The 24,644-nt window shown below is 41.2% G+C and overlaps 1 protein-coding gene and 1 non-coding gene across 3 annotated transcripts in view; both read right to left on the bottom strand.

The window, feature by feature from the left end:
* The window catches only part of Smarcc1 (SWI/SNF related BAF chromatin remodeling complex subunit C1), a 103,701-nt gene that overhangs the window by 62,881 nt on the left and 16,176 nt on the right, over nt 1-24,644 (bottom strand). For both annotated transcript variants that reach the window (XM_070017698.1, XM_070017699.1), the window contains exons 5-12: nt 21,866-21,958; nt 19,025-19,094; nt 11,724-11,793; nt 9,096-9,171; nt 8,323-8,448; nt 5,036-5,157; nt 2,560-2,684; nt 874-933 (exon numbers count right to left, since the gene is read on the bottom strand). In XM_070017698.1, the coding sequence (XP_069873799.1) occupies nt 874-933; nt 2,560-2,684; nt 5,036-5,157; nt 8,323-8,448; nt 9,096-9,171; nt 11,724-11,793; nt 19,025-19,094; nt 21,866-21,958 (742 nt within the window). The remainder of the gene's footprint in view (nt 1-873; nt 934-2,559; nt 2,685-5,035; nt 5,158-8,322; nt 8,449-9,095; nt 9,172-11,723; nt 11,794-19,024; nt 19,095-21,865; nt 21,959-24,644) is intronic.
* Nucleotides 22,828-22,931, bottom strand: LOC138824100 (U6 spliceosomal RNA). Its single transcript, XR_011370990.1, has one exon. It is a non-coding gene; the product is annotated as a U6 spliceosomal RNA (small nuclear RNA).

The raw sequence follows: 24,644 nt of genomic DNA, 5'->3' as shown, positions 1-24,644 counted from the left end.
GTTGATTAGGTTATGGTTTACATTGTTTACAATGTCACAATGTAACCCATCTTGTACAGGTATAATATACACTAAAAATACCAAAAAATTTTAAAAGAGAAACATTACTGCTTTGCTAACTTCTGGAAGTGTATGCTCTGAATTAAGATCATGGAAAATGAAAAAAAAAAATCAACTTGGTTACCCCCAGGCACTGGTGGTTCACGCCTGTCATCCCAGCTACTCAGGAGGCTGAGATCTGAGGATCACAGTTCAAAGCCAGCCCAGGCAGGAAAGTCTGTGAGACTTTTATCTCCAATTAATCACCAGAAAACTAGAAGCCGCACTTGGATCAAGTGGTGCACACCTTGAGCTGAAGAGCTGGGGGATAGCACCCAGACCCAGAATTCAAGCCCCACAGCCAACCAAAAATAAACTTGGTTAATATCGAAACCAGTAAACATTTGATGTTGGTTAACCCAGTAACCTTAAAAGCAATAATTGTTTTTGTTTTTGTTGGTTGTAAGTCTTGAACACAGGGGTTAGGCACTGTTCCTAAGCTTTTTCAAACCAGGCTAGTGCTTTACCAACTTTAAGCCACAGCACCATTTTCCATTTTCTGGTGATTAACTGGAGATCGGAGTTTCACAGACTTTCTAGCCAGACTGGCTTTGAACAGTGATCCTCAGATCTCAGCTTCCAGAGAAGCTTGAATTACAAGTGTGAGCCACTGGCACCCAGCTTAAAATAACATTTCTTTGTAAAGGAAAAAGGATGGAGTCACAGTTTAGGCAGTAGAGTAATTGTGCAGCAAACTCAAAGCCCTGAGTTCAACCTATAGAACTTTCAAAAAGAGGAGGGAGGAAAAGAGAAAACTGTATTTGATAGGCTTACCTAGATCTGCTACAGTTCCTCCTTTAACAGGTGTATTTTCACTATCTTTCTTTGGGTTTACTAGAAATTACACAAACAAACAAAAAAAGGAAAGGTTAAGAGGAAAAACTGTCCTGTTTTTATAAAATAGAACATGAAACTACTACATAACTTACTACTTACCTTCATGTATAATACCACAGGCTCAACTGTAAAAATTAGCACTTAACAGACTAGATTCTATAATTAACTTTTCAAGTTGCAAAATATTAACAAACCTGTTCAGTCAGTCCCTTGTCTTTAAAAAAATATATATATTAATTTTTTTGTTCTAATTTCTATGCTGTTGGTGGCAGAACATTAGCCAGGGGCACAAAACCTCAGGAACAGACGACCCCAGTTCAAGTGCCAGACTGGTAAACACATAAAGGCTGACTAAACTCTACGACCTATAAAGGTCTATTTGAAGCTGAGCGTCAATGGCCCATGCCTGTAATACTAGCTACTCAGAAGCCTGAGACAGAAGGATCATGCACTGGAAAGTCAGTGAGATTCTTTTTTGTTTTTGTTGGCCATGGGGCGTGAACTCTGGGCCTAGGTGCTGTCCCTCAGCTCTTCAGTTCAAGGCGAGTGCTCTATCACTTGAGTTATAGTGCCACCCCTGGCTTTTTCTGCTTATGTGGTGCTGAGGAATTGAACCCAGGGCCTTATGCATGCAAGGCAAGCACTCTATCACTGAGCCACCTTCCAGCCCCATCACTGAGATTCTTGTCTTCAATTAACGACAAAAAGACCAAAGTGTAACTGTATCTGAAGTGGTGGCCCTGAGCATAAAAACTCAAGGATAGGGTTGGGAAAGTAGTTTAGTGGTAGAGTGCTTGCCTAGCATGCATGAAGCCCTGGGTTTTATTCCTCAGTACCACACTAACAGAAAAAGCTAAAAGTGGCCCTGTGACTCAAGTGGTAGAGTGCTAGCCTTGAGCAAAGAAACTCAGAAACAGTATCTAGACCCTGAGTTCAAGCCCCAGGTCTTGGGGGGAAAAAAGCCTCAGGGATACGACCCTAACCCAAAGTTTAAGCCCCAGAACAAGAAAAGTCTCTACAAGTCTTTATCTGACATACATGTCTCTTATTTATGCACTGGAGGATGGTCGTAAAGAATAAATTAATCAATTCCTGTCATATGTCTTTACTTTGCATTGTGCTGGGCCTTTTTGAAAATTTTATCACAGGTTCACCACGGATACATACAATCAAAGCTCATTTTTTTAAGTTCATAAATATTTAAACATACTTTGTGCTTCAATATACAGAATAGTAAGCCAGAAATTAGCCAACTATTTATATGTTAGGTATGGTCTATAAAATTCAATACTTTCAAGTTTGTATCCACATAAACCATTATCTAGCAACTTAAATAGGTATAATATAGTTTTAAAGATTTCCATATGAATTATTAATTCTGTTGACACTACAACACTCATTAATTTGAAAGCATTTCTAGATGTAGGTAACTTATTTAATCTCAATGGATTTTTCAATAAAGAAATAGCCAATTACTTTAAGAATGGCAATATTAAAAGCTAATTTTAAAAGAAGAAATCCATTCAGATTTTAAAATTGAGAAGTATGAACCTACAGGAAAAGCTTAATCACTGCAGGAGAAAATTATATCTAGCACCCGTTCTGATACAGAAGAATACAAACCATTTTTGGGGAGTACCACTTCCTCTATATTAGGTACGGGAGTTGGATCCTCCATATCCTTGGTAAGATCTTCCTGCTCATCTTCCTCCTTTTGACTTCTGCGCTTCCCGTAAAGATTAGCTTGCCTAAAACATACAGGTACATAAAATATAAGCAAGAAAAAAATATAAGCAAGATCAATTACAGTTATTAGAGCAAACTGTTTTTGAATATCTAAATTATTCATAGAAATTATGCTTAGAAATCATTTCTAAAGACAATTAGAAACAAATCAAATCATACACAATTCTCAAATTACATGTAATCAAAAATTAAAATGAAATTTAAAAATTAAAGTGAAGTTATCAGTATAAGAAACAGGCAGGCTGGGAAAGTGGCTCAGTGGTAGAGCGCTTGCCTTGCATGCATGAGGCCCTGGGTTCCATTCCTCAGCACCACATAAGCAAAAAGAAAAAGGCCGGAAGTGGAGCTGTGGCTCAAGTGGTAGAGCGCTAGCCTTGAGCTGAAGAGCTAAGGGACAGCGCCCAGGCCCAGAGTTCAGGCCCCACGACCGGACCCCCCCCCCAAAAAAAAAAGAAAGAAAGAAAGAGGCAAAGAAATCCTGCTATTCAAAGTGCTGACAGTGTCCTAAAGGAAGCTTAAATTAGTATATATAACAAAACACCTGCTGCATCAAACCAGTGGCTCACACCTGAATTAGCTACTCAGGAGATCTAAGACTCAAGGTTCCAAGTCTTTAAGACTCCATTTCCAATGAATCAGTAAAGACAAAGACACAGGCTAGACTCATGGCTTAAGTGGCTGAATACCATCCATGAACAAGTAAGCCCAGTGAGCATGAAGCTCTGTGTTCAACACCCCCCCCCACCCTCAGGAGGTGGGAGGGGGTGGAAAAACAAATATAGCAGCTTCTGGGCTGGGAAGGTGGCTCAGTGGTAGAGCGCTTGCCTTGCATGCATATGGCCCTGGGTTCAAGTCCTCAGCACCACATAAGCAGAAAAAGCTGGGAGTGGCACTGTGGCTCAAGTGGTAGAGTGCTAGCCTTGAGCTGAAGAGCTGAGGGACAGCGTCCAGGCCCAGAGTTCAAGCCCCACGACTAAAAAAAAAAAAAAAAAAAAAAAAAAAAAGTTGTCTTCTCTCTCACACTATAACCACTTACATAAGAAATAGTCACTGGGCAATAGTAACTCACATCTGCAATCCTAGCTACTAAGGAAGTTGAGATCTGCAGATCATGGCTAGAAGCCGGCCCAAAGTAAGATAGTCTATGAGACTCTCATCTAATCAATTAAAAGAAAAAAAAAGGAAGTAGAGGTTTGGCTGAAGTGGTACAGTGCTACCTTTGAGTAAAAGAAGCCCAGGGACAGCACCCAGGCCCTAAGTTTAAGCCCCAGGACCAGGAAAAATAAATAAATAAATAAAAAATCACAAAAGTAGCTCTAGCTCTTTATATTAAAAAATATACACATTTAGAAAAATAATGTTTGCATTACCATTTTCTAAGACAAAACCAGAAGCTTTGCAAAATCATGTATCTATAATATTTTTTTTGGGGGGTCCGGTCGTGGGCCTGAACTCTGGGCCTGGGCCCTGTCCCTTAGCTCTTCAGCTTAAGGCAAGGGCTCTACCACTTGAGCCACAGCGCCACTTCTGGCTCTTTTCTGCTTATGTGGTGCTAAGGAATCAAACCCAGGGCCTCATGCATGCAAGGCAAGCACTCTATCACTGAGCCACCTTCCCAGCCCCTCTATAATAATTTTAAATATGTCATTTATTAAATATATACTTCAGACTAGGCATTGTTCAAAGGCTTTTTTTTTTTGGTCAGTCATGGGCTTGAAGTCAGGCCTGAGCACTGTCCATAACCCTCTTTGAATTCAAGTCTAGTGCTCTACCAATGAGCCACAGCATCACTTCCATGACCAACAACAACCACAACAACAACAACAAAAAGAGTCTCATGGACTTTCCTGAGTAGGCTAGCTTTGAACCTCAATACTCAGACCTCAGCCTCCTGAGCAGCTTGGATTATGGGTGTGAGTCACCGGTTTCCTGCTTGTTCAAAGCTTTGAAAATCTCATTTAATTCCTATAACAACATATTTAGCAGAAAAAATAATTCTTCCATTCTGTGCTTAGACAGTTCCTGTCTTCTGAGTTCATTTGATACAAATGAGAAAGTTAATCAAATCAGAGAAAAAGACATTAACTATGGTATATATGAATCCTTACATTTTGCCCAGGCCCATTTCTCAAGACATTTGCATACAGAAAAATGACTGTATAGAAGGTGCTTTTGTATAAATATAACAAGATGCCAATAAGAAAACAGCCCATAATAAGCTAACAGCCCAAAAGTCTTCCAAAGAGTTCAAAGTAGGACTTACTTTCAGCAAACTTCCAATATCAATTGTACACATCTGGGACGTCCTCTAAAGTTTATTAATTGCATTTTAAAATCATGTTGCAGTTCTTACCCTTTCTTTCCACTCTTCTTTCGTGATTCTGCAGGTGTGGGAGGTGGTGGTGAAGGGGAATGTTTCCTCTTTCTTGCATTAGCTGATGCTTTTCTATCTCTCCTTTCTGGACTTCTGACTGGCTAGGAAGAAGTAAATGAAAATAAGTATCAGCTTTGGTGATTCCTCAGTTTTTATAGTCTTCTGTCCAAAATTAAGGTTCCATAGTAGATATAGCAACATCCAAGGCTACTGCTACCAGCCCCCTTTCATATCTCTCAATGGAACGATCAAGGAAAAAAATCCCACAATGCAACACTTTATGATGAACACTTCCAAACTCTGCCTTCCTGTTCATATAGTAACTACAAATACAAAACAATGCGAATGAATGAGTGAAATGAAAAGATATGAAAATGACCCTGTGAAAGTGTTCTGCAATATAAAGTACTCTGGGCTAAGAATGTGCTCAGTGGTAGAAGAAATTTTTGGTGTGTGTGCTTGTCCTTGGGTTTGAACTCAGGCCCTGGGGTACTGAACCTGAACCTGAGCATTTGTGCTCAAGGCTAGCATTCTACCACTTGGACTATAGCTCCACTGTCAGCTTTTTGTGGTTAACTGGTGGTAAGAATCTCACAGATTTTTCCTGCCCGGGCTGGTTTTGAACCGCGATCCTCAGATCTCAGCCTCCCGAGAAACTATATTACAGGTGGGAGCCGCCAGCAACTGGTGGTAGAAGATTTTTAATGCATAAGACGCCAGGTTTAACTCCCAGGATGAGAACAAAGGAAATAAAAAATAAGGAGAAAGCGAAGTATTAAGAGTAAATATGTAAGCCGGGCGCTGGTGGCTCACGCCTGTAATCCTAGCTACTCAGGAGGCTGAGATCTGAGGATCGCGGTTCAAAGCCAACCCGGGCAGGAAAGACCGCGAGACTCCTATCTCCAATAAACCACCAGAAAACCGGAAGTGGCGCTGTAGCTCAAGTGGTAGAGCGCTCGCCTTGAGCTGAAGAGCTCAGGGACAGCGCCCAGGCCCAGAGTTCAAGCCCCACGACCGACCAAAAAAAAAAAAAAGAGTAAATATGTAAACCTATCTATTTGCCAAAGAAGGTATTTTTTGATCAGTTGTAGGGCTTGAACTGGACTGGGCTATGCCCCTGAGCTCTTTATTTTGTTCAAGGATAGCATTCTACTACTTTGAGCCATAGCTCCACTTTTTTTTTTTTTAAACTGGTTAATTGGAGATAAGAGTTTCATGGGGACTTTTCTGCCCAGGTTGGTTTTAAGTCACAATTCTCAGATGTCAGCCTCCTGAGTAACTACGATTACAAGCATAGCCACCTACACTGACTATATAAATAAATAAATATATATATATATATTTGAAATTAAGTCAAATTCCTGGATCAAGATAAGCTAAAAAGACCAGTAGCCAGTGGCTCAAGCCTGTAATCATAGCTACTCAGGAGGCTGACATCTGAGGATTGCAGTTTGGGCAGAGCAGTCCCCTGAGACTCTTATCTCCAATAAGCTACCAAAAAAAAAAAAAAAAAAAAAAAAGAGCCAGAAATAGCACTATGGCTCAAGTGGTAGAACGCTAGCCTTGAGCACCAAGAGGCTCAGGAACAGAACACAGGCCCTGAGTTCAAGCTCCAGTATAGGCCAAAAAAGATAATCAACCACTCAAAATACAGAAGTGGCGCTGTGGCTCAAAGTGGTAGAGCACTAGCCTTGAGTGACAGAGCTTAGGGACAGAGCCTAGACCCTATGTTCAAGCCCCATGACTAACAAAGGAAAAACAAAAAAAGAAAAACATGAAAAGGTTTTACTTTATACGTTAATGGTTTAAAAAGAATGAAAGTCTCAGCCAAACATGGTAACACACACCTGAAATCACACTAGAAAAGGTAAAGCAAAAATATCTTAGATTTGAGGTGATCTGGGGAAAATTTGAAGCATTCATGGAGCTTTGTCCCTCAGCTCTTCAGCTCAAGACTAGCACTCTATCACTTGATCTACAGCGCCACTTCTGGTTTTCTGGTGGTTAATTGGAGGTAAGAGTCTCATGGGCTTTCTTGACTGGGCTGGCTTTGAACTGTGATCTTCACTCAGATCTCAGCCTCCTGAGTAGCTAGGATGACAGGTGTGAGCCACTGGCAACAGGCCCAAGACCCAGTTTTTTAAAGCACTGTGTATATATGTATGAAAGAAAATACAAAAAGACATTGGTGGCTTCTGCCTATAATCTTCGCTACTCAGAAGGCTGTGACCCTGAGGAGGATCACAGTTCAAAGCTGGCCTGGACAAGAAAGTCCATGAGACTATTATCTCCAATTGACCACCAGAAAACCAGAAATGGTGCTGTGGTTGAATGTGGTAGAGCATTAGCCTTGAGAGAAAAAGCTCAGGGACAGTGTCTGGGCACTAAGTTCAAGCCCCACAAGAGTTAAAAGAGAAAGAAAAAAAGAGTTCAGATGCACCCAATGAAAATGACTTTAAAATTACTAGTCTCTTATTTACAATGGCATAAATCCAACAGTAACAACAAGGAGCCTTTCTTCTTGATCTTAAGACTTCTAATGACAGACTTACACATGAGTTTGGACTTATAAGTAATCACAGGACATAGGTAAACATTTAAGTACTTAAATTTTTTTACATAAAATATTTAACCTTTAAAGGCTATTAAGGGAAGTGGCGCTGTGGCTCAAGTGGTAGAGTGCTCGCCTTGAACTGAAGAGCAGAGTTCAAACCCCACAACCAACCAAAAAAAAAAAAGGTGAGATGGGTGCTAGCAGCTGTCATCCTCATCCTAGCCACTCAGGAGGCTGAGATCTGAGTATTGTGGTTCAAAGCCAGCTCAGGGATAGAGAGGACAGGACATGAGACACCTCCAATTAAGGACCTTAAAAACCTTAAGTGGAATTGTAGCTCAAAGAGTTGCAGCATTAGCCTTGAGCAAAAAAGCCCAAGGACAGACTCCAGGCCCTGAGTTCAAAAACCAGGATCAGTTTAAAAAAAGAAAAAAAAAGGATATTAAATGTCCAGTGCCCACACCAAAGTACTCACCAAACTGCAAGATAATCCATCAGTTAAGTTATGGTAAGATACAAAATTTAAACTAGACCTAGGAGAAAATCAGCTGTACTATTCCATATTGCATAGACCAGGTAATCTCAATATCCCTTTGAGATGATTATAGTGACTTTTACATGTAATGGTAGCTGATACACACAATTCATCAATGAAGACAAAGACATTTAGGACTAGAAAGGAAAAACTCTTAGTGGTTAAAAAATGGAATACCTCTTCATTTTTTGTTGAAATTCGCTGACGAAAGCTCACTGGTTTCCTGTTTTCATCTACTTCATAATCCTCCTCATTCATCCATTCATTGAAAATATCAGTATCCAAAATCCATTTTACATGTACCTAAATCACATCAAAGAAGGAACATGGATGTATTAAAATTACACAAGCTTTTAAATTAGTATTCTAAAGGAAAAGCAGCTAATTCTCAAAGGCAGATTAAATAAAACAGATGTAAAACATCTACTAGGAATTATACCTTCGCCACAATTTAACCTTTTCTAATTTTATTTTTGCTGGTCCTGGGGCTTGAACTCAGGACCTAGGTACTGTCTCTGAGTCTCTTTGTGCTAGTGATCTACCATTTGAGTAACAGCACCACTTCTTGCTTTTTCTGAGTAGTTTACTGGAGATAAGATTCTCAGAGACTTTACTGCCTGGCTGGCTTTGAATTGTGATCTTCAGATCTCAGCCTCCTGAGTAGCTAGATTATAGCTGTGTGTCACAGGCACCACCTACTTTTTCTAATCTTTACTTTTGATCTTCCATTGGTAAAGAAGATAGTATTGCAGGGGGTGGGGGGACAAAATGGACTAGAGGCATCTGTTATTTTTATTCCATGAGTGAGAACCATGTAGAGGAGATTAGATTCTGTAGTGAAAAAAGCCAGAATCAATTAAGAAGTGACTGGGAGGCAGCAGGAGGAAAGAAGCAGAGAATGCTGGACAGGCAGGATCTAGCTGTCCTGATTGGAAGAAAAATCCATGTACCTTCCAGGGTTTTTCTGGAATTGGTGGCTCTTCAATTTCAGCATCAACATCACTACTATGGACCCAAGTATCATAGCTATAGAGTAAGTGGAAAAAAAAAAATCAAATTAGCTTCAGTTTATTCATTAGACAAAGTCCATTCATTAGACAAAATGTATTACCAAATAATGTATTTTAGAAATACAATTAGCAGCCAGACTCCTGAGGCTCAGGCCTATAATCAAAGCAACTCAAGGTGAGATCCTCACAGTTCCAAGGTCAACCTGGGCAGAAAAGTCTAAGGCTCTATCTCTAAATTAGCCAGCAAAAACTGGGGCTGGAAGAATGGCTCAAGTGACACAGTACCAACTGAGCAACCAAGCTGAAAAAGTATGAGCTCCTCAATTCAAACTCCAGTAGGGAAGGGAAGGAGGAAAAGGAGGTAAGACTGACACTGTAATCCGAGCTATTCAGAAGGCTGAGATCTGAGTCATAATCAAAAGACAGTCTGGTCAGAAAAGTGGGAAACTCTTTTCTCCAATTAACCACCACCAAAAGAAGAAAAGCAAAGCAAGGCAAAACAAGCAAGAACCCAGTGCCCAGGGCCTGAGTTCAAACCTCAGCACTGGCAAACATACACACAGAAAAATTACAACATAATAAATTGTATCTGATTTTTAATTCAAGCAAACATCTCATATCTATCAAACATCAATAAAACAGTATAAAAATTATATAGCAACTACTATCAGGTATCTGGTATTAAGAAATTACTCTTCTGAGGACTGACAATATTATGATTAATGATTTTTTTAAGACCATTAGAACTTCTTATTATCCTTGCTACCCAGGAAGCTTTGGAACATTACAATTCAAAGTTAGCAAGGACACAAAAATCCACAAGACTCTATCTCCACAATAACCAGCAAAAAGCCAGAGGCTGAAAGTGTGGCTAAAGTGGTAGTTGGTAGCTGAGAAGCAAGCCAAGCACACACAAGGTCCAATTCAGAATTCAAACCCCAGTACTGGCCAAAAAAAAAAAAAAGAAAAGAAAAGAAAAGGAAAGAAAAAAAGAAAGAAAGAACAGCTGGGCATGGATGGCTCACACCTGTAATCCTAGCTACTCAGTAGGCTGAGATCTGAGGATTGAGGTTCAAGGCTAGAGCAGGCAGTAAAGTCCGTGAGACTCTTATCTTCAATAAACTACCAAAAAACCAGAAGTGGCGCTGTGGCTCAAATGGTAGAGCGGTCAACTTGAGCTAAACTGAGGGACAGTGCCCAGGCCCAGAGTTCAAGCCCCATGACCAACCCAAAAAAAAAAAAAAAAAAAAAAGAAAGAAAAGGGCTGGGAAGGTGGCTCAGTGAGCACTTGCCTTGCATGCATGAGGCCCTGGGTTCAATTCCTCAGCACCATATAAGCAAAAAGAAAAAAGCTGAAAGTGGTACTGTGGCTCAAGTGGTAGAGCGCTAACCTTGAGCTGAAGAGCTGAGGGACAGCGCCCAGGCCCAGAGTTCAGGCCCCATGACCAGACCTCCCCTTCCCCCCCAAAAAAAGAAAGAAAAGAAATAAAAAAGCCGGGTGCTGGTGGCTTATGCCTGTAATCCTAGCTACTCAGGAGGCTGAGATCTGAGGATCACGGTTCAAAGCCAGGAAACTCCGAGAGACTCTTATCTCCAATAAAGCACTAGAAAACTGGAAGTGGCACTGTGGCTCAAGTGGTAGAGCGCTCGCTTGAGCTGAAGAGCAGAAGGACAGTGCCCAGGCCCAGAGTTCAAGACCCACGACCGACAAAAAAGAAAGAAAAGAAAGAAAGGTCCTTTGATTTAAGAAACATGTATGAACTTATTATTCATTTTATGGTTAAATGTCAGTGGGGCATGATGGTACCCCTCTGTAACTCCACCATTAGTGAAGTTGAAGCAGAAAGCTAAGATCTTGAGTTCAAGGAAAATGTGGTTGTTCACAGCAAGCTAAGGCTACATAACAAGATCCTGTTTCAAAATCCAAATAAAAATCATAATAAAGCTAGGTGCTGGTGGCTCATGCTTACAATCCTAACTACTCAAGAGGCTGAGATCTGAGGATCTCAGGTCAAAGCCAGCTGGGGAAGCAAAGTCTGTTTGATTCTTAGCTCCAATTAATCACCAGAAAATCCAGAAGTGGTGCTGTGCTCAAAATGGTAAAGCACTAGCTGTGAACGTGAAGAGCTCAGGGACAGCACCCAGGCCCTGAGTTCAAGCCCCACAATGGACCAAAAAGAAAAAAAAAAACCTTCCATAAACAATACTAATCTACAAAGATAATGCTATTTAGAAAATGAAACTATACACTTGCTGTGACATAAATCTTTGTACAATAACTACCTGTACCAATGTTTACTGTCTGAAGAGAGGAGCTCAAAAGCTCCGCGTACAAACAGAACAGAAACATTAAAATTACTCTGTTTTGATCAGTAGATTCTATCCATATGCATTAAAATATGGCAATGTACCTCGTAAGTACATACATTTACTACATAAATCAAAACAATCTTTATAAATAGGCTAACTCAATTTTCACCATTACATACTTTAGGTATATATTGAATTATCATATCATATACCACAAATATGTACAATTAAACCAATAAATTATATTAAAAAAATTACCTGTCTGGGTAAAAACCCCAGTGCACTAATACCTGCTTATCTTTTCTCATCACTGGTCTCAACCATTCTTCTGAAAGAGAAAAAAGAAAATACATCAAAATATAAAAATAGCAAATAACTATGACTTAATTGAAAATTTTACTAAGAACTTTTGGTTTGCTAATAAAAATTAAAAGAAAAAAAATTTAACTGAAGGCTATCTACTAGATTAAAGGAACATTTCTCAGCTTGCATATTCAGTTTCTAATGTCTAAGATCTATTATCTATCACTCTTACCAAAGAGTGTTCACTGAAGTACATTTACTCCCTCCCATTTACCTACTTGTCTTTCTCTTCCACACAAGACAAAACCATAATGTAAACTTTTTTATTGTTTTAGCTCTCAGACCTGCTAATCCCTTTTCTGTATGCCACTGTATTAACTACATAGTTCAAGATATAAATCATGCATTATGCCCATGTAACCCCTCTGTACGGTATTTTCACAATAAAAAAAATTTTTTTTTAAAATCATGCCGTAACACCTTGATGCGAGTATTTGGTTGATTATTTTGCTGCCTCTATACCCACCTTTTCTGGTGTCCTATAATGTTATGTAGTAGCTCAGTGATAGTTGTTTTACCTAGCATGCTCAAAGCCCTGGACTCCATCCTTCAATTTAAAATGAGAAGAAAAAGAACAGGATGGGGAATGTAGCTCAGTGGTAGACTTCTTCCTTACCAAGCACTAGATCTGGACTTCATCCCCAGAAATCACAAAAAGAAACAAAAATAGAAGAAAACAATACTTTTCAAAACAAGACAACTTTGACATTCTTTATTTTCCTCATATCTGTTATTGTAGTCTTTTTTGGGGGGGTGGGGTGGGGTCAGTTGTGGGGCTTGAACTCAGCCTGGGCGCTGTCCCTGAGCTCTTCAGCTCAAGGTTAGCTCTCTACCATTTGAGCCACAGCACCCCTTCCAGTTTTCTGGTGGTTTATTGGAGATAAGTCTCAAGGACTTTCCTGCCCGAGCTTTGAATCATGATCCTCAGATCTCATGCCCCTGAGTAGCTAGGATTACAGGTGTGAGCCACCAGAGCCCCTTGTAATCTTCTTGAGTGTAAGCACTCAATTTGGGGATGTAGAACAATTATAGAATGTTGCCTAGGCCTACAAACAGTTCCTTCACTAGAACCAAAAAACAAAACAAAAAGCCTGTGATTACAGGCTATAGATAGTATTCTTTTCTTAAAAATTTTAGTGTCAAGGTGATGTACAGAGGGGTTATGGTTACATAAGGTAGTGAGTACATTTGTTGATCTTGTTACCCCCATCCCTCATTTTTCTCCCTCTCCCTAGATAGTATTCTTTTAGTTTCCTCTTCCAAAGACGGTGTTAATTATATATTAACTATGGTTACTTGAATTAACTCTATTTCAGCACTAGTCATCATGGCTTCTTAGGAAGTCTGAATTTATCTAGGAAAACTTGTTTCTAGCCAGGTATGGTGATGGTAGATGTAACTCTAGCTACTCAAGAGACAGGATCTCAAGTTCAAATGAAGTTATCTAGATTCTATTTTCAAAGACAAAATAAAAAGGCAGGGCTGGGAAGATAGCTCAGTGGTAGAGTGCTTGCCTAGCATGCATGAGGCCCTGGGTTTGATTCCTCAGCACCACCTAAGCAGAAAAAGCTGGAAGTGGCGCTGTGGCTCAAGTGGTAAAGCGCTAGCCTTGAGCTGAAGAGCTGAGGGACAGTGCCCAGGCCTAGAGTTCACGCCCCATGATCGACAAAAATAAACAGAAATAATAAATAAATAAATAAATAAATAAATGGGCTAGAGGAGTAGCTCAAAAGGTGGAGCACCTGGGCTGGGAAGGTGGCTCAGTGGTAGAGCGCTTGCCTTGCATGCTCAAGGCCCTGGGTTCGATTCCTCAGCACCACATAAGCAAAAAGAAAAAAGCCGGAAGTGGCGCTGTGGCTCAAGTGGTAGAGCGCTAGCCTTGAGCTGAAGAGCTGAGGGACAGCACCCAGGCCCAGAGTTCAGGCCCCACGACCGGACCCAAAAAAAAAAAACAGGTGGAGCACCTGCCTACCAAAATCTGAGACCCTGTGTTCAATCCTAATTTTGCAAAAGCAAGTAAAAAATCTTAATCATCACAATAAAAGCAAATTTCTGAAAAGGGTCTTTGAAAGTCAAGAAAATAGCTCCAATCTAGGTAAATCAGCTAAGCAAACCTGATTTTTCAATCACAGTTTCAATGAGTAATAGCCACAGCTTCCGACTAAATAAAGCCACAAAGCCCACATTTCACAATTCTTTGTGAATCATACAACTGGTTACCTTGCTCTCTTGAAAGAAATTAAAAAACAATTAGTCCGGGGCTGGGAAGGTGGCTCAGTGGTAGAGCGCTTGCCTTGCATGCATGAGGCCCTGGGTTTGATTCCTCAGCCCCACATAAGCAAAAAGTAAAAAGCCGGAAGTGGTGCTGTGGCTCAGGTGGTAGAGCGCTAGCCTTGAGCTGAAAAAGCTGAGGGACAGTATCCAGGCCCAGAGTTCAGTCCCCACGACCGGACCAAAAAAAAAACAAAAACAAAAACAATTAGTCCTCATTCTATAACCTGACATTCCAATGAGGCCAAGTCTCAGAAAAATGGAGGAGAGAGGCCACAGGACTATTGAACTAATTTGTTGCTATGGTTTAGATAAATAGCTCCCCCAAAGGCCTATGCATTAAAGACTTCTCCTCTATTTCCCCCAACCCCCCAGCTAGCTGGAGGAATCATTTGGACAATGCCATTAGCAGGTCCTAGTTGGAAGTGTTCTGATGATACATGAGTGTGCCCTTCAAGATAGTATCAGGACCCTAGGGCACCCTTCTTCTTCGTCCTCTTTACTTCTCAGCCCCCATGAAGCAAACAGCTTTCTCCATTATGTGATGCAACTTGTATGATGTGCTGACTTACACAGACCAAAATGCAGTGTCAGACTTTGGATGAACCTCCAAAGTGAGACAGACTAAACCTTCCTTTTTTAGTATTTTGTTCTAGTAACAACAAGCTGATTTAGATACCTGTCCTGTTTCTTTTGGCTCTCTAGTAAGATTATTTTCTATTCAAAATGCTGACCTACCTTTAAACACTGTACAGTTATAGGAGGGAAGGAAAAAAAAGAATAGCCATCTTAATCACTGATGATTTTGACAGCCATTGCCTGTGAAAAATTTCCTAGTGGAAGAAATAATTAAAGGTTTCAGATATCTAAACTTACATCCTCTTTCAAGATGTTCTATATTTATACAGAATGTGTGTTAGTCTTCATAATCAACATGACTATCCTGAGAGCTGCCTGGGGATTATTGAAGCACTCCTCGGAGTTATCTGGATATGTCTGGATGTGTCTTTTCCAGACACAATTAGATCAGGAGGGCTCTGATCTAAGGGATAAAGTCCTTGATGGGTTTATAATGTGATTAATTGAGAGGTACAAGTAGGAGGTGAGGCCTAATAGGAGGATAAAGGTCACTGAAGGTTTGTCATTGGGGGCTATATGTTGCCTGATCTCTCTCCTCTCCTGTGCTCCCACCCACCACCTCTTCTCTTTTGCTGGTCCTGGGTTTGAACTCAGGGACTGGGCGATATCCTTAGACTTTTTCAGCTAAGGTTAGGTCTCTATCACTAGAACCACAGCTCTACTTCTGGCTTTTTGGTGAAACTAGAAATGAGTCTTATAGACTTTCCTGAGTAGCTAGGATGACAGGTGTGGAGCCACCAGCATCTGGCCTGATCACTTTCTATATTCCTCTATATTCTGCTTCCTGTCTGCCACGGGATGAGAACCTACTCTGTCACATTCTCATGCCAACACGTTCTGCCCAAGGCCATGAGCCCAAGGGAATGAATATGGACTAAACATCACTATAAATATCCATCTCCATTCTTTCCTCCTCCCCTTCCCCCCTTTCTCAATGCTGGGATTGAACTGAAGTCTTTACCTGTACCAAGCAAGCAACCCTGACCTAGCCCTTGGTCTTTTTTGAGACAGGGCCTCTTTCTCCTTTAAGCTGTCTCTGTCAGGTATTTAGACATAACTATGCAAAAGTAACGAATGTAGCCAAGACTTAATTTATGAAGAAATTATTAGTAGGAAAATTCATTTTATGTCTTCTATGACTCAACATAAGAGGAAACAATACAATATGTAGGGCCACAAGAGAAGCATCCAAAGGATCAGGAAAAGAAGCCTATGCCAAAGTTTAAAGCAGAATTTTCATGGAAAAGGAAAAATTGGGCATAATAAACAATTTACTTATTTTTCAGAAAGGCTTTGGGGCATGGAGAAGTCTTGAGCCAACATGTGCCTCAGTGAATAGACTACCTGTCTAGCAAGGACAAATCCCTGAATTCAAAACCTCAATAGCATAAAAAAAAAAATCTAATTACCAGATATCCAACACTGGAATAATACAGAAACTGAGAAATACTAACATGGTGAAAACTGGTATTAGTTGGCTTGTATCTGAACTACAAATGGACAAAAGAGACATTAAAAAACTGGCTAAGAATAATAGTAAAAAAAAAAAAAAAAGGCAAGTGAAAGTAGAAAAGTTTCATACTTCTGGTACTCAGGAGGACTGCAGTCTAACTCCACACTTGAGCAAAAAGAGAGTCACTATGTAAATATAGCAAAAGGGGCTGGAGGTGTGGCTCAAATAGTAGAGAACTTTCCAAGAGCAAGACCCCTAGCTCAAACTCTAGTGCGTGGTGAGAATCACAAAGAGGGAAAATCCTCTTTTATAATATCCACAAAGGTAAATACAGCCAGGCGCTGGTGGCTCATGCCTATAATTCTAGCTACTCATGACACAGATTTTAGGATCACAGTTTGAAGCCAGCCTGGGCAAAAAATTCTGTGAGACTCTTATCTTCAATAAACTACTCAGAAAAAGCCAGAGGTAGCACTGTGGCTCAAGTGGTAGAGTGCTAGCCTTGAGCACAAAGAGCCTCAGGGAGAGCATCCAGGCAGAGTTCAAGCCCCAAGACTGGCAAAAAAAAAAAAAAAAGAAAGAAAAGAAAAGAAAGAGGGGGGAGGGTGGGAAGAGGGGAGGGTGGGGGAGTGGAGGGGGGAAAAAGGAAGGAAAATATATGGCTGCTTCAAGTAGATCTCCAGCTGAGCAAGCAAAACAAACAAGAACATGAGGCCCTGAATTCAAACCCTAGTAACCACTAAAACTTAGTAAGAAGAATCTTTGGGGCTAAGAAGGTGGCTTAGTGGTAGAGTGCTTGCTTAGCATGCATGAAGCCTTGGGTTTGATTCCTCAGCGCCATATACACAGAAAAAGCCAGAAGTGGTGCTGCAGCTCAACTGGTAAGCATGCTAGCCTTGAGCACAGAGAGGCTCAGGGACAAAGCCCAGGCACGGAGTTCAAGCCCGAGGACCTGGGGTAGGGGTGAGGAGGGGGGTGTCTTTTTAGGGCACTGTTGGCTCACACTTGTAAGTCTAGGTACTCGGATCTTGGTTCAAAGCCAGTCAAAGCAGAAGTCATTAAGACTCCTAGCTCTAATTAACCAGCTGTGGCTTGGGTGGTAGAGTGCCAGCTGTGAGAGAGCTGAAAATACAAAGTCTCTGGTTCAAGCCCAGTGTAACAGCTTTCTGGGCAACTGCACAAGGGTACTGGCTTCAGTCTCATTTAACTTTGTAGCACTAATAGAAAATCAGCATACTTGGGATGCCTGAGAGCCAAGGAGAACAAAAGATAATCCAGCAGAAAGCTTCGCCAGAGCACTTGCAGTAGCACAGACGGACACCAGAAGGAGAAATGATTATAATCTGTTGTCTGAGAAATAAGTAAACCTCTCAATTTAAAAAAATCATGGAAGCCGGGCGCTGGTGGCTCACGCCTGTAATCCTAGCTACTCAGGAGGCTGAGATCTGAGGATCGTGGTTCAAAGCCAGCCCGGGCAGGAGAGACCGTGAGACTCCTATCTCAAATAAACCACCAGAAAACCGGAAGTGGCGCTGTAGCTCAAGTGGTAGAGCGCTCGCCTTGAGCTGAAGAGCTGAGGGACAGCGCCCAGGCCCAGAGTTCAAGCCCCACGACCGACAAAAAAAAAAAAAAAAAAAAAAAAAAATCATGGAAGAGCCCAGGGATGATGGTTCATACCTGTCATTCTAGCTACTGGGGAGGTTGATATCCAATGATCACCGTTCAAAGCCAGTCCGGGCAGTAAGGCCTGTGAGACTCTTATCTCAACTACCAGAAAACCAGAAGTGGTGCTGTGGCTCAAACTGGTAGAGTACCAGCCCTGAGCAAAAGAGCTTAGGGACAGCTCCCAGGCCCTGAGTTCAAGTCCCAGATTCAAGTGGTGCTGTGGCTCAAGAGGTAGAGTGCTAGCCTTGAGCTGGAGAACTAAAGGACAGCACTCAGGCCCAGAGTACAGGCCCTACCACCAACAAAAAAATAAAATAAAATGAAATAAAGAATGAAAGAAAAAAAAAAAAAAAGAAAGAAACTCAGTGAGAGGGGCTAGGAATGTGGCTTAGTGGTACAGTGCTTGCCTAGCATGCATGAAGCCCTGGGTTTGATTCCTCAGAACAAGCTGCAAGAGGTGCTGTGGTTCAAGTGTTAGTGTGCTAGCTTTGTGCAAAAGCAGCTCAGGGATAGAGCCCAGGCCCTGAGATAAAGCCCCAGGAGAGCCAAAGAAAAAAAACAAAAAAAGAATGGTATTTTCACAATAAAAAAAAGAAAGGAAAAGAAAAACTCAGTGAGCTACAAAAGAACACTGATCCTAAGCACAATTCCGAACAACAGAACATAAGGATATAAAAAGAGGGAAAAGAGCTGGGTGATGGTAGCTCATGCCTACAATCCTAGCTACTCAGAAGACTGAGATCTGAGGATCACAGTTCAAAGCCAGCCAGGGCAGGAATGTCTGTGAGACTCTTACCTCCAATTAACCACCAGAAAACTGGAAGTGGCGTCGTGGCTCAAGTGGCAGAACGCTTGCCTTCAGCTAAAGAGCTGAGGGACAGTGCCCAGGCCCAGAGTTCAAGAAAACAGACAGTAACGGGCACTTTAAAAAGATGACTTGAAACATAGTGTGATGGTATAATCCAGAAGACTGAGGCAGGAAGATCATTAATTCAAAGCTGCCTTGGGCTATATAGATAGTTCCAGGCCAGCCTGGATACAAACCAAATTGCTCTTCCACACAGTGAGTAAGCAAGAAGTAAATAAATGGCTATATTGTTTAAACCTTTTGGCTATGACATAAAAGATACTTATGAGTTTACAAATTCATAAGCAAATATTAACTTACCATCCTCTTGTGAGGAAGGATATGGATAAATGTGGTGGGAAGCTTTTGACTTCTCATCAGTAAATGTTCCCTAAAAAGTAAATTTACAAAGTAACATCAAAAGAAAGCACATGGCAAGGAAACTATCAGATGTTAGATACAAATTCCACAAAATTTGTAACAGTACTGTTTTACTTATATTTTGATACACACACACATATCAGCTTGACCTATAGATACAGCATGTAACATATGAAATGACACCTGTGTCCGCCTACACACCTTCTGCTGTCATTTCGAGAGAACTAATATAAAAACTAAAGTTAAGACACAGCTAAGGCCCAGGCTAAAATACTGAATGCAGTCTCCAACACAACTTGGAAACCTTTAGACCAAAAAGCATTCTAGAGACCATATGAATGACCTAAAGCCTTACACAATCATCAAGCCAGTTAAAAGTCTCCAGATGCAGTGACAAGGTAATATAAAGGCCTTTAACCACAACCGCAGGACAAATTAACTTCCTAAAGTTACACAGTAATTCACACTGCTGAGTACAGAAAAGGCAATGGGAAGAGTCATTCCTTGAATTTGAATACTATCAAAAGCACTTTTACTTGTACACAGGCTATCAGGGTATGGATGGCAAAACAAGTGTATCTGTCCCACCTATTTCATCAAGCTACGTTGACTATAATATACAGATGATGCATCATTTTTCCTGTAATGTGATCCAACTTCTGCTAAAGACTTGATGCCTCTTCAACGAATCTAAAATTTTCACTTTATCACTTACATTAAGCAATGAACTTTTAGCTTGCCTTCTAGGAGTTTTAGAAGGCACATATTCACAAAATTAGGCAGGAAAGCATTCATAGATTACCCAGTATTTTGTTAGTACTAGGGTTTAAACTCAGGGCCTCACACTAGCTAGACTGGCACTTAACTTTTGTGTGTGTGCGGTGGCACACAGGTTTTGGGTCTTGCACTCAGGTCTTGGGCACAGTCTCTTGAGCTTTATAGGTAGTTCAAAGCTACCACTTGAGCCACAGCTCCACTCACAGCTCTTTTTTGGCAGGTAATTACAGAGTCTCACAGACTTTCCTGCTTGGTTTGGCATTGAACTTCAATCCTTAGATATCAGTTTCTTGAGTAGCTATGATTATGAGTGTGAGCTACCAAGGGGCACTCACCTCTTGACCCACCCCACCAGCCTTTTCAGACAGGGTCTTTATTTATGCCTGAGTTTGCTTAGACCTTAATAATTCTAATGGGATGATAGGGGTGTTCTACTGTGCCTAGCCATTGCACTTCCTCTGTAGCCATTGGTAGAAAATGATTCTTCTGAACTTTTATAATCTTGAACCATGATTCCCTGATCTCTGCAAAGGAAGTAGCTAGGATTATAGTTTAAGCCACCTCACTCAGCTAGATCACAGGTTAAAACACAATTGATGATAATGCAGAACTGAATGTGATATGTGCACGGGAATTTACATTTTAGCTTTAAAAATTCATTTTCTTTTTTAAAAAATTGTTAAAGGTGAGGCCGGGCGCTGGTGGCTCACGCCTGTAATCCTAGCTACTCAGGAGGCTGAGATCTGAGGATCACGGTTCAAAGCCAGCCCGGGCAGGAGAGACGGTGAGACTCCTATCTCCAATAAACCACCAGAAAACCGGAAGTGGTGCTGTAGCTTAAGTGGTAGAGCGCTCGCCTTGAGCTGAAGAGCTGAGGGACAGAGCTCAGGCTCAGAGTTCAAGCCCCACGACTGACAAAAAAAAAAAAAAAAAAAAAAAAAAAATTGTTAAAGGTGATATACAGAAGTCAGGTAATGAGTACATTTTTTTTTTGAACAGTGTCAACCGCCCTTGCTTTCTCCTCGTTTTCCCCTCCCCAACCCCCCCTTACAAGTTGCACATTTCATGTTCGACATAGTGTCCAGTGAGTATCACATATGCATTTGTTCATCCTTTGTCCCACCATTTCTGTGCAGCTTTAAAAACTTTTTACTTATTGTTTCTTTCATCTTATCAAAATCAAATGTAATAAATCTAAAAGATAAAACGAACCTGCTGTACTTAGGTAATTTTAAATGTAGTTCACTTCCTCCAATAAAAAATTCTGTCACAAACTTTGATTTTGCTGATTTCTCTATGTGTGCTAGTCCTGGGGCTGAGGCGCCATCCCCAAGCTTTTCTGCTCAAGGCTAGCACTCTACCAATCTGAGCCACAGGTTCAGTTACTTTTTAGTAGTCAATTGGAGATAAAAGTCTCATGAGGGCTAGGAAGGTGGCTCAATGGTAAAGCGCTTGCCTTGCATGCATGAGGCCCTGGGTTCGATTCCTCAGCACCACATAAGCAAAAACAAAAAAGCCAGAAGTGGTGCTGTGGCTCAAGTGGTAGAGCGCTAGCCTTGAGCTGAAGAGCTGAGGGATAGCACCCAGGCCCAGAATTCAGGCCCCATGACCAGACACCCCCCCCCCCAAAAAAAAATAAGTCTCATGAATTTCCTGTCCAGGCTGGCTTTCAAACCTCAATCTTGGTCTCCTGAATAGCTAGGATTACAGACATGAGGCACTGAGCAACAGGTATCCAGCACCTTTGGTGATATCCGTGATTTAGTGTGCTGTAATACAGATTACCTGTTTTTATTTTAATTCTATGCAAGTAGAAGAGCATACTTCAATATCAGACTGTGATGACTATATTAAATGCTGCTCTGGAGGCAAATAATGAAAGAGGAAAAAAAGAACTCAAAGAGAAAACTTTCCTTTAATGCAGGTACATGCAGAAAACCAAACATATCACAGTAAACCTTTATTTGAGGTTTATTACTATACAATGTTTCTGGTGAGAATTACCTGGTGTCGTTTGATGATATCTTTCAATTTGTTAGCCAACTTCAGATCAATGTCTGGAATGAGGTAGATGTTGGGTCTAGCCAGACAATTGTTCTAAGAAAAAAAAAAAGACATTGTTTAATTCTATTGTTTTTTAAATCATTTAACATTATTCACTATCTTAATGGCAAAAATGGCATTCAAACTCATTATTTCTTAATGGAAGATTATACTTTGAAAGTATGTAGAATATGAGAGTCTTATCTCAAACTAAAACTTCATTGTTTCAGCAGGCCATTTAAGACTATTCCCAGACCCTTCTCCGCAGGTGGCAGTCTCTGAACAAGAATATGCTAAGAATAATGACCTGAAATTTAGCACTTTTTCCATTAAGCTACTGTGCCATTATCAGATTAATGTTCTTGGTCAATGTTACTTAAATTTATCTTCTCAATCTAATGTAGCAGTATTTTTCAGCTACTTCGTTAAAGATGAAATTATAGCATTATCACAATAACAGAACATGCTGATTAACTCTTCAAATAATGAACAAAACTCAACAAAGCTCAAACAACAAATCAGTTTTTTTTTCGCTAGTCCTGGTGCTTGAACTCAAGGCCTAGGCATTGCCTGAGCTTTTCTTTTGCTAAGATTAGCACTCTACCACTTGAGCCACAGTGCATGCCACTTCTGGCCTTTCTGTTTATGTGGTACTGAGGAATCGAACCCAGGGCTTCATGCATGCTAGGCAAGCACTCTACCATTAAGCCACATTCCCAGCCCAACAAATCCATTTCTTTCCAAAATTACTGCCTACAGACAAAGAAGTTCTATACATTAGCTGTTTTTGTGCTGGTCCTGGGACTTGAACTTAGACTTAGGGCTTAGATGCTAGTGCTCTACCACTTGAGCCACAGCTCCACTTTTGGCTTCCTTACCCCCACCCCACTCACAATGTTTACTGACGGATAAAATCAGGGCATGAAAATATGGAATGCTTCACACCTCTGTTGTCATCCTTGCTTAGGGGCAAAGCCAATCTTCTCTGTATTGTTCTAATTTTAGTATCTGTGCTGCTGAAATGAGCCTAACTTTTGGCTTTTTTTGGTGGTTAATGTAGGTAAGTATCTCATGGACTTTCCTGCCCAGGGTGGCTTCGAACCACAATCCTCCTGAGTAGCTATGCTTACAGGCTTGATACACCAGTGCCCAGCTTACACATTCGTTTTTGTTAGAGACCCTTCTTCAGCAACGCTAACTCAGTGAGCATTTAAAAATTACAACCAGCCAGGCGCTGGTGGCTTGCACCTGTATTCCTAGCTACTCAGGAGGCTGAGATCTGAAGATTGTGGTTCAAAGCCAACCTGGGCAGGAAAGTCCGTGAGACTCTTATCTCTAAAAAAGCACTAGAAAACCGGAAGTGGTGCTGTATCTGAAGCGGTATAGCACTCGCCTTGAGCTGAAGAGCTGAGGGATAGTACTCAACCCCTAATTAAGTTCAAGCCCCACAACCCACACACACACAAAAATACGAGTTCAGGACTGGGAAGGTGTCAGTGGTAGAGTGCTTGCCTGGCATGCATGAGGCCCTGAGTTTGATTCCTCACCACATAGGCAGAAAAAGCCTAAAGTGGCACTGTGGCTCAAGTGGTAGAGAGCTTGCCTTGAGCCGAAGGGCTGAGGGACAGCGCCCAGGCCCAGAGTTCAGGCCCCACGACTGACAAAAATAAATAAATAAAAAATAAGAAATACTAGGTCAGCAGAATGGCTGTGTGGCATGATAGAGTGCTTGCTTGGCACTCTATCTCAATCATTAACACCAGACACACACAAAAAAAAGATAAGCAAAGTGGGGGAGGGAAATGGGCCTGGCACTTGTGACTCTCACCTATAATTCTAGCTACTCGGGAGGCTAAGATCTGAGGATTGAATCTGGAAGCCAGCCAGGACAGCAAAATCTGTGAGACTCTTTTTTTTTTTTTTTGCCAGTCATGGGGCCTGAACTCTGGGCCTGGGTGCTGTCCCTCAGCTCTTCAGCTCAAGGCTAGCGCTCTACCACTTGAGCCACAGCTCCACTTCTGGCTTTTTCTGCTTATGTGGTGCTGAGGAATCAAACCCAGGGCCTCGTGCATGCGGGGCAAACACTCTACCACTGAGCCACCTTCCCAGCCCTCTGTGAGACTCTTATCCCCAAATTAACCCTCAGAAAACTGGAAGTAGCTCTGTGGCTCAAAGTGGTGGTAGAGTGCTAGCCTTGAATGATGAAGCAGCTCAGGAACACCATCCAGGCCCTGAGTTCAAGCCCCATGATCACCACCACTAACAACAAAAAAAAGATGGGGGAGGAGAGTAGGGAGAAAAAAGACAGGGGAAGGGAAGAAAGAAGGAGACTTGGAAATACAAAAAATAAAGCCTTCTCTCATTCTGAGATTATCTAGTTAGGAAAATAAAACATAGAACCAATCTGAAACACTGACAATACAATCAAATAACTGGTACAGTGGATGAGACAGTGTTTATATAAATGAAAAAAAAAAAGGATAAAAATAGTAAGGGAGTTGTGGGGAGCAGTACTTTCTTGCTAGGCAAGCAACTGTTCTTACCAGGCAAGCACTCTACTATTTGAGCCACTCCTCACGAACTTTTTTTTTCCTCTTGGTTGGTCATGGAGCTTGAACTCTGGGCCTGGGTGCTGTTCCTCAGCTCTTTTTTTTTTTTTTTTTTTTTAATTTTTTTTTTTTCCAGTCGTGGAGCCTGAACTCTGGGCCTGGGCGCTGTCCCTCAGCTCTTCAGCTTAAGG

Source organism: Dipodomys merriami, unplaced genomic scaffold, assembly GCF_024711535.1.
Source record: "Dipodomys merriami isolate MVZ:Mamm:240054 unplaced genomic scaffold, mDipMer1.0.p SCAF_125, whole genome shotgun sequence".
Classification (NCBI taxonomy): Eukaryota; Metazoa; Chordata; class Mammalia; order Rodentia; family Heteromyidae; genus Dipodomys; species Dipodomys merriami.
The sequence above is the reverse complement of the archived record's forward strand: the minus strand, read 5'-3'. Positions and strand labels throughout refer to the sequence as shown.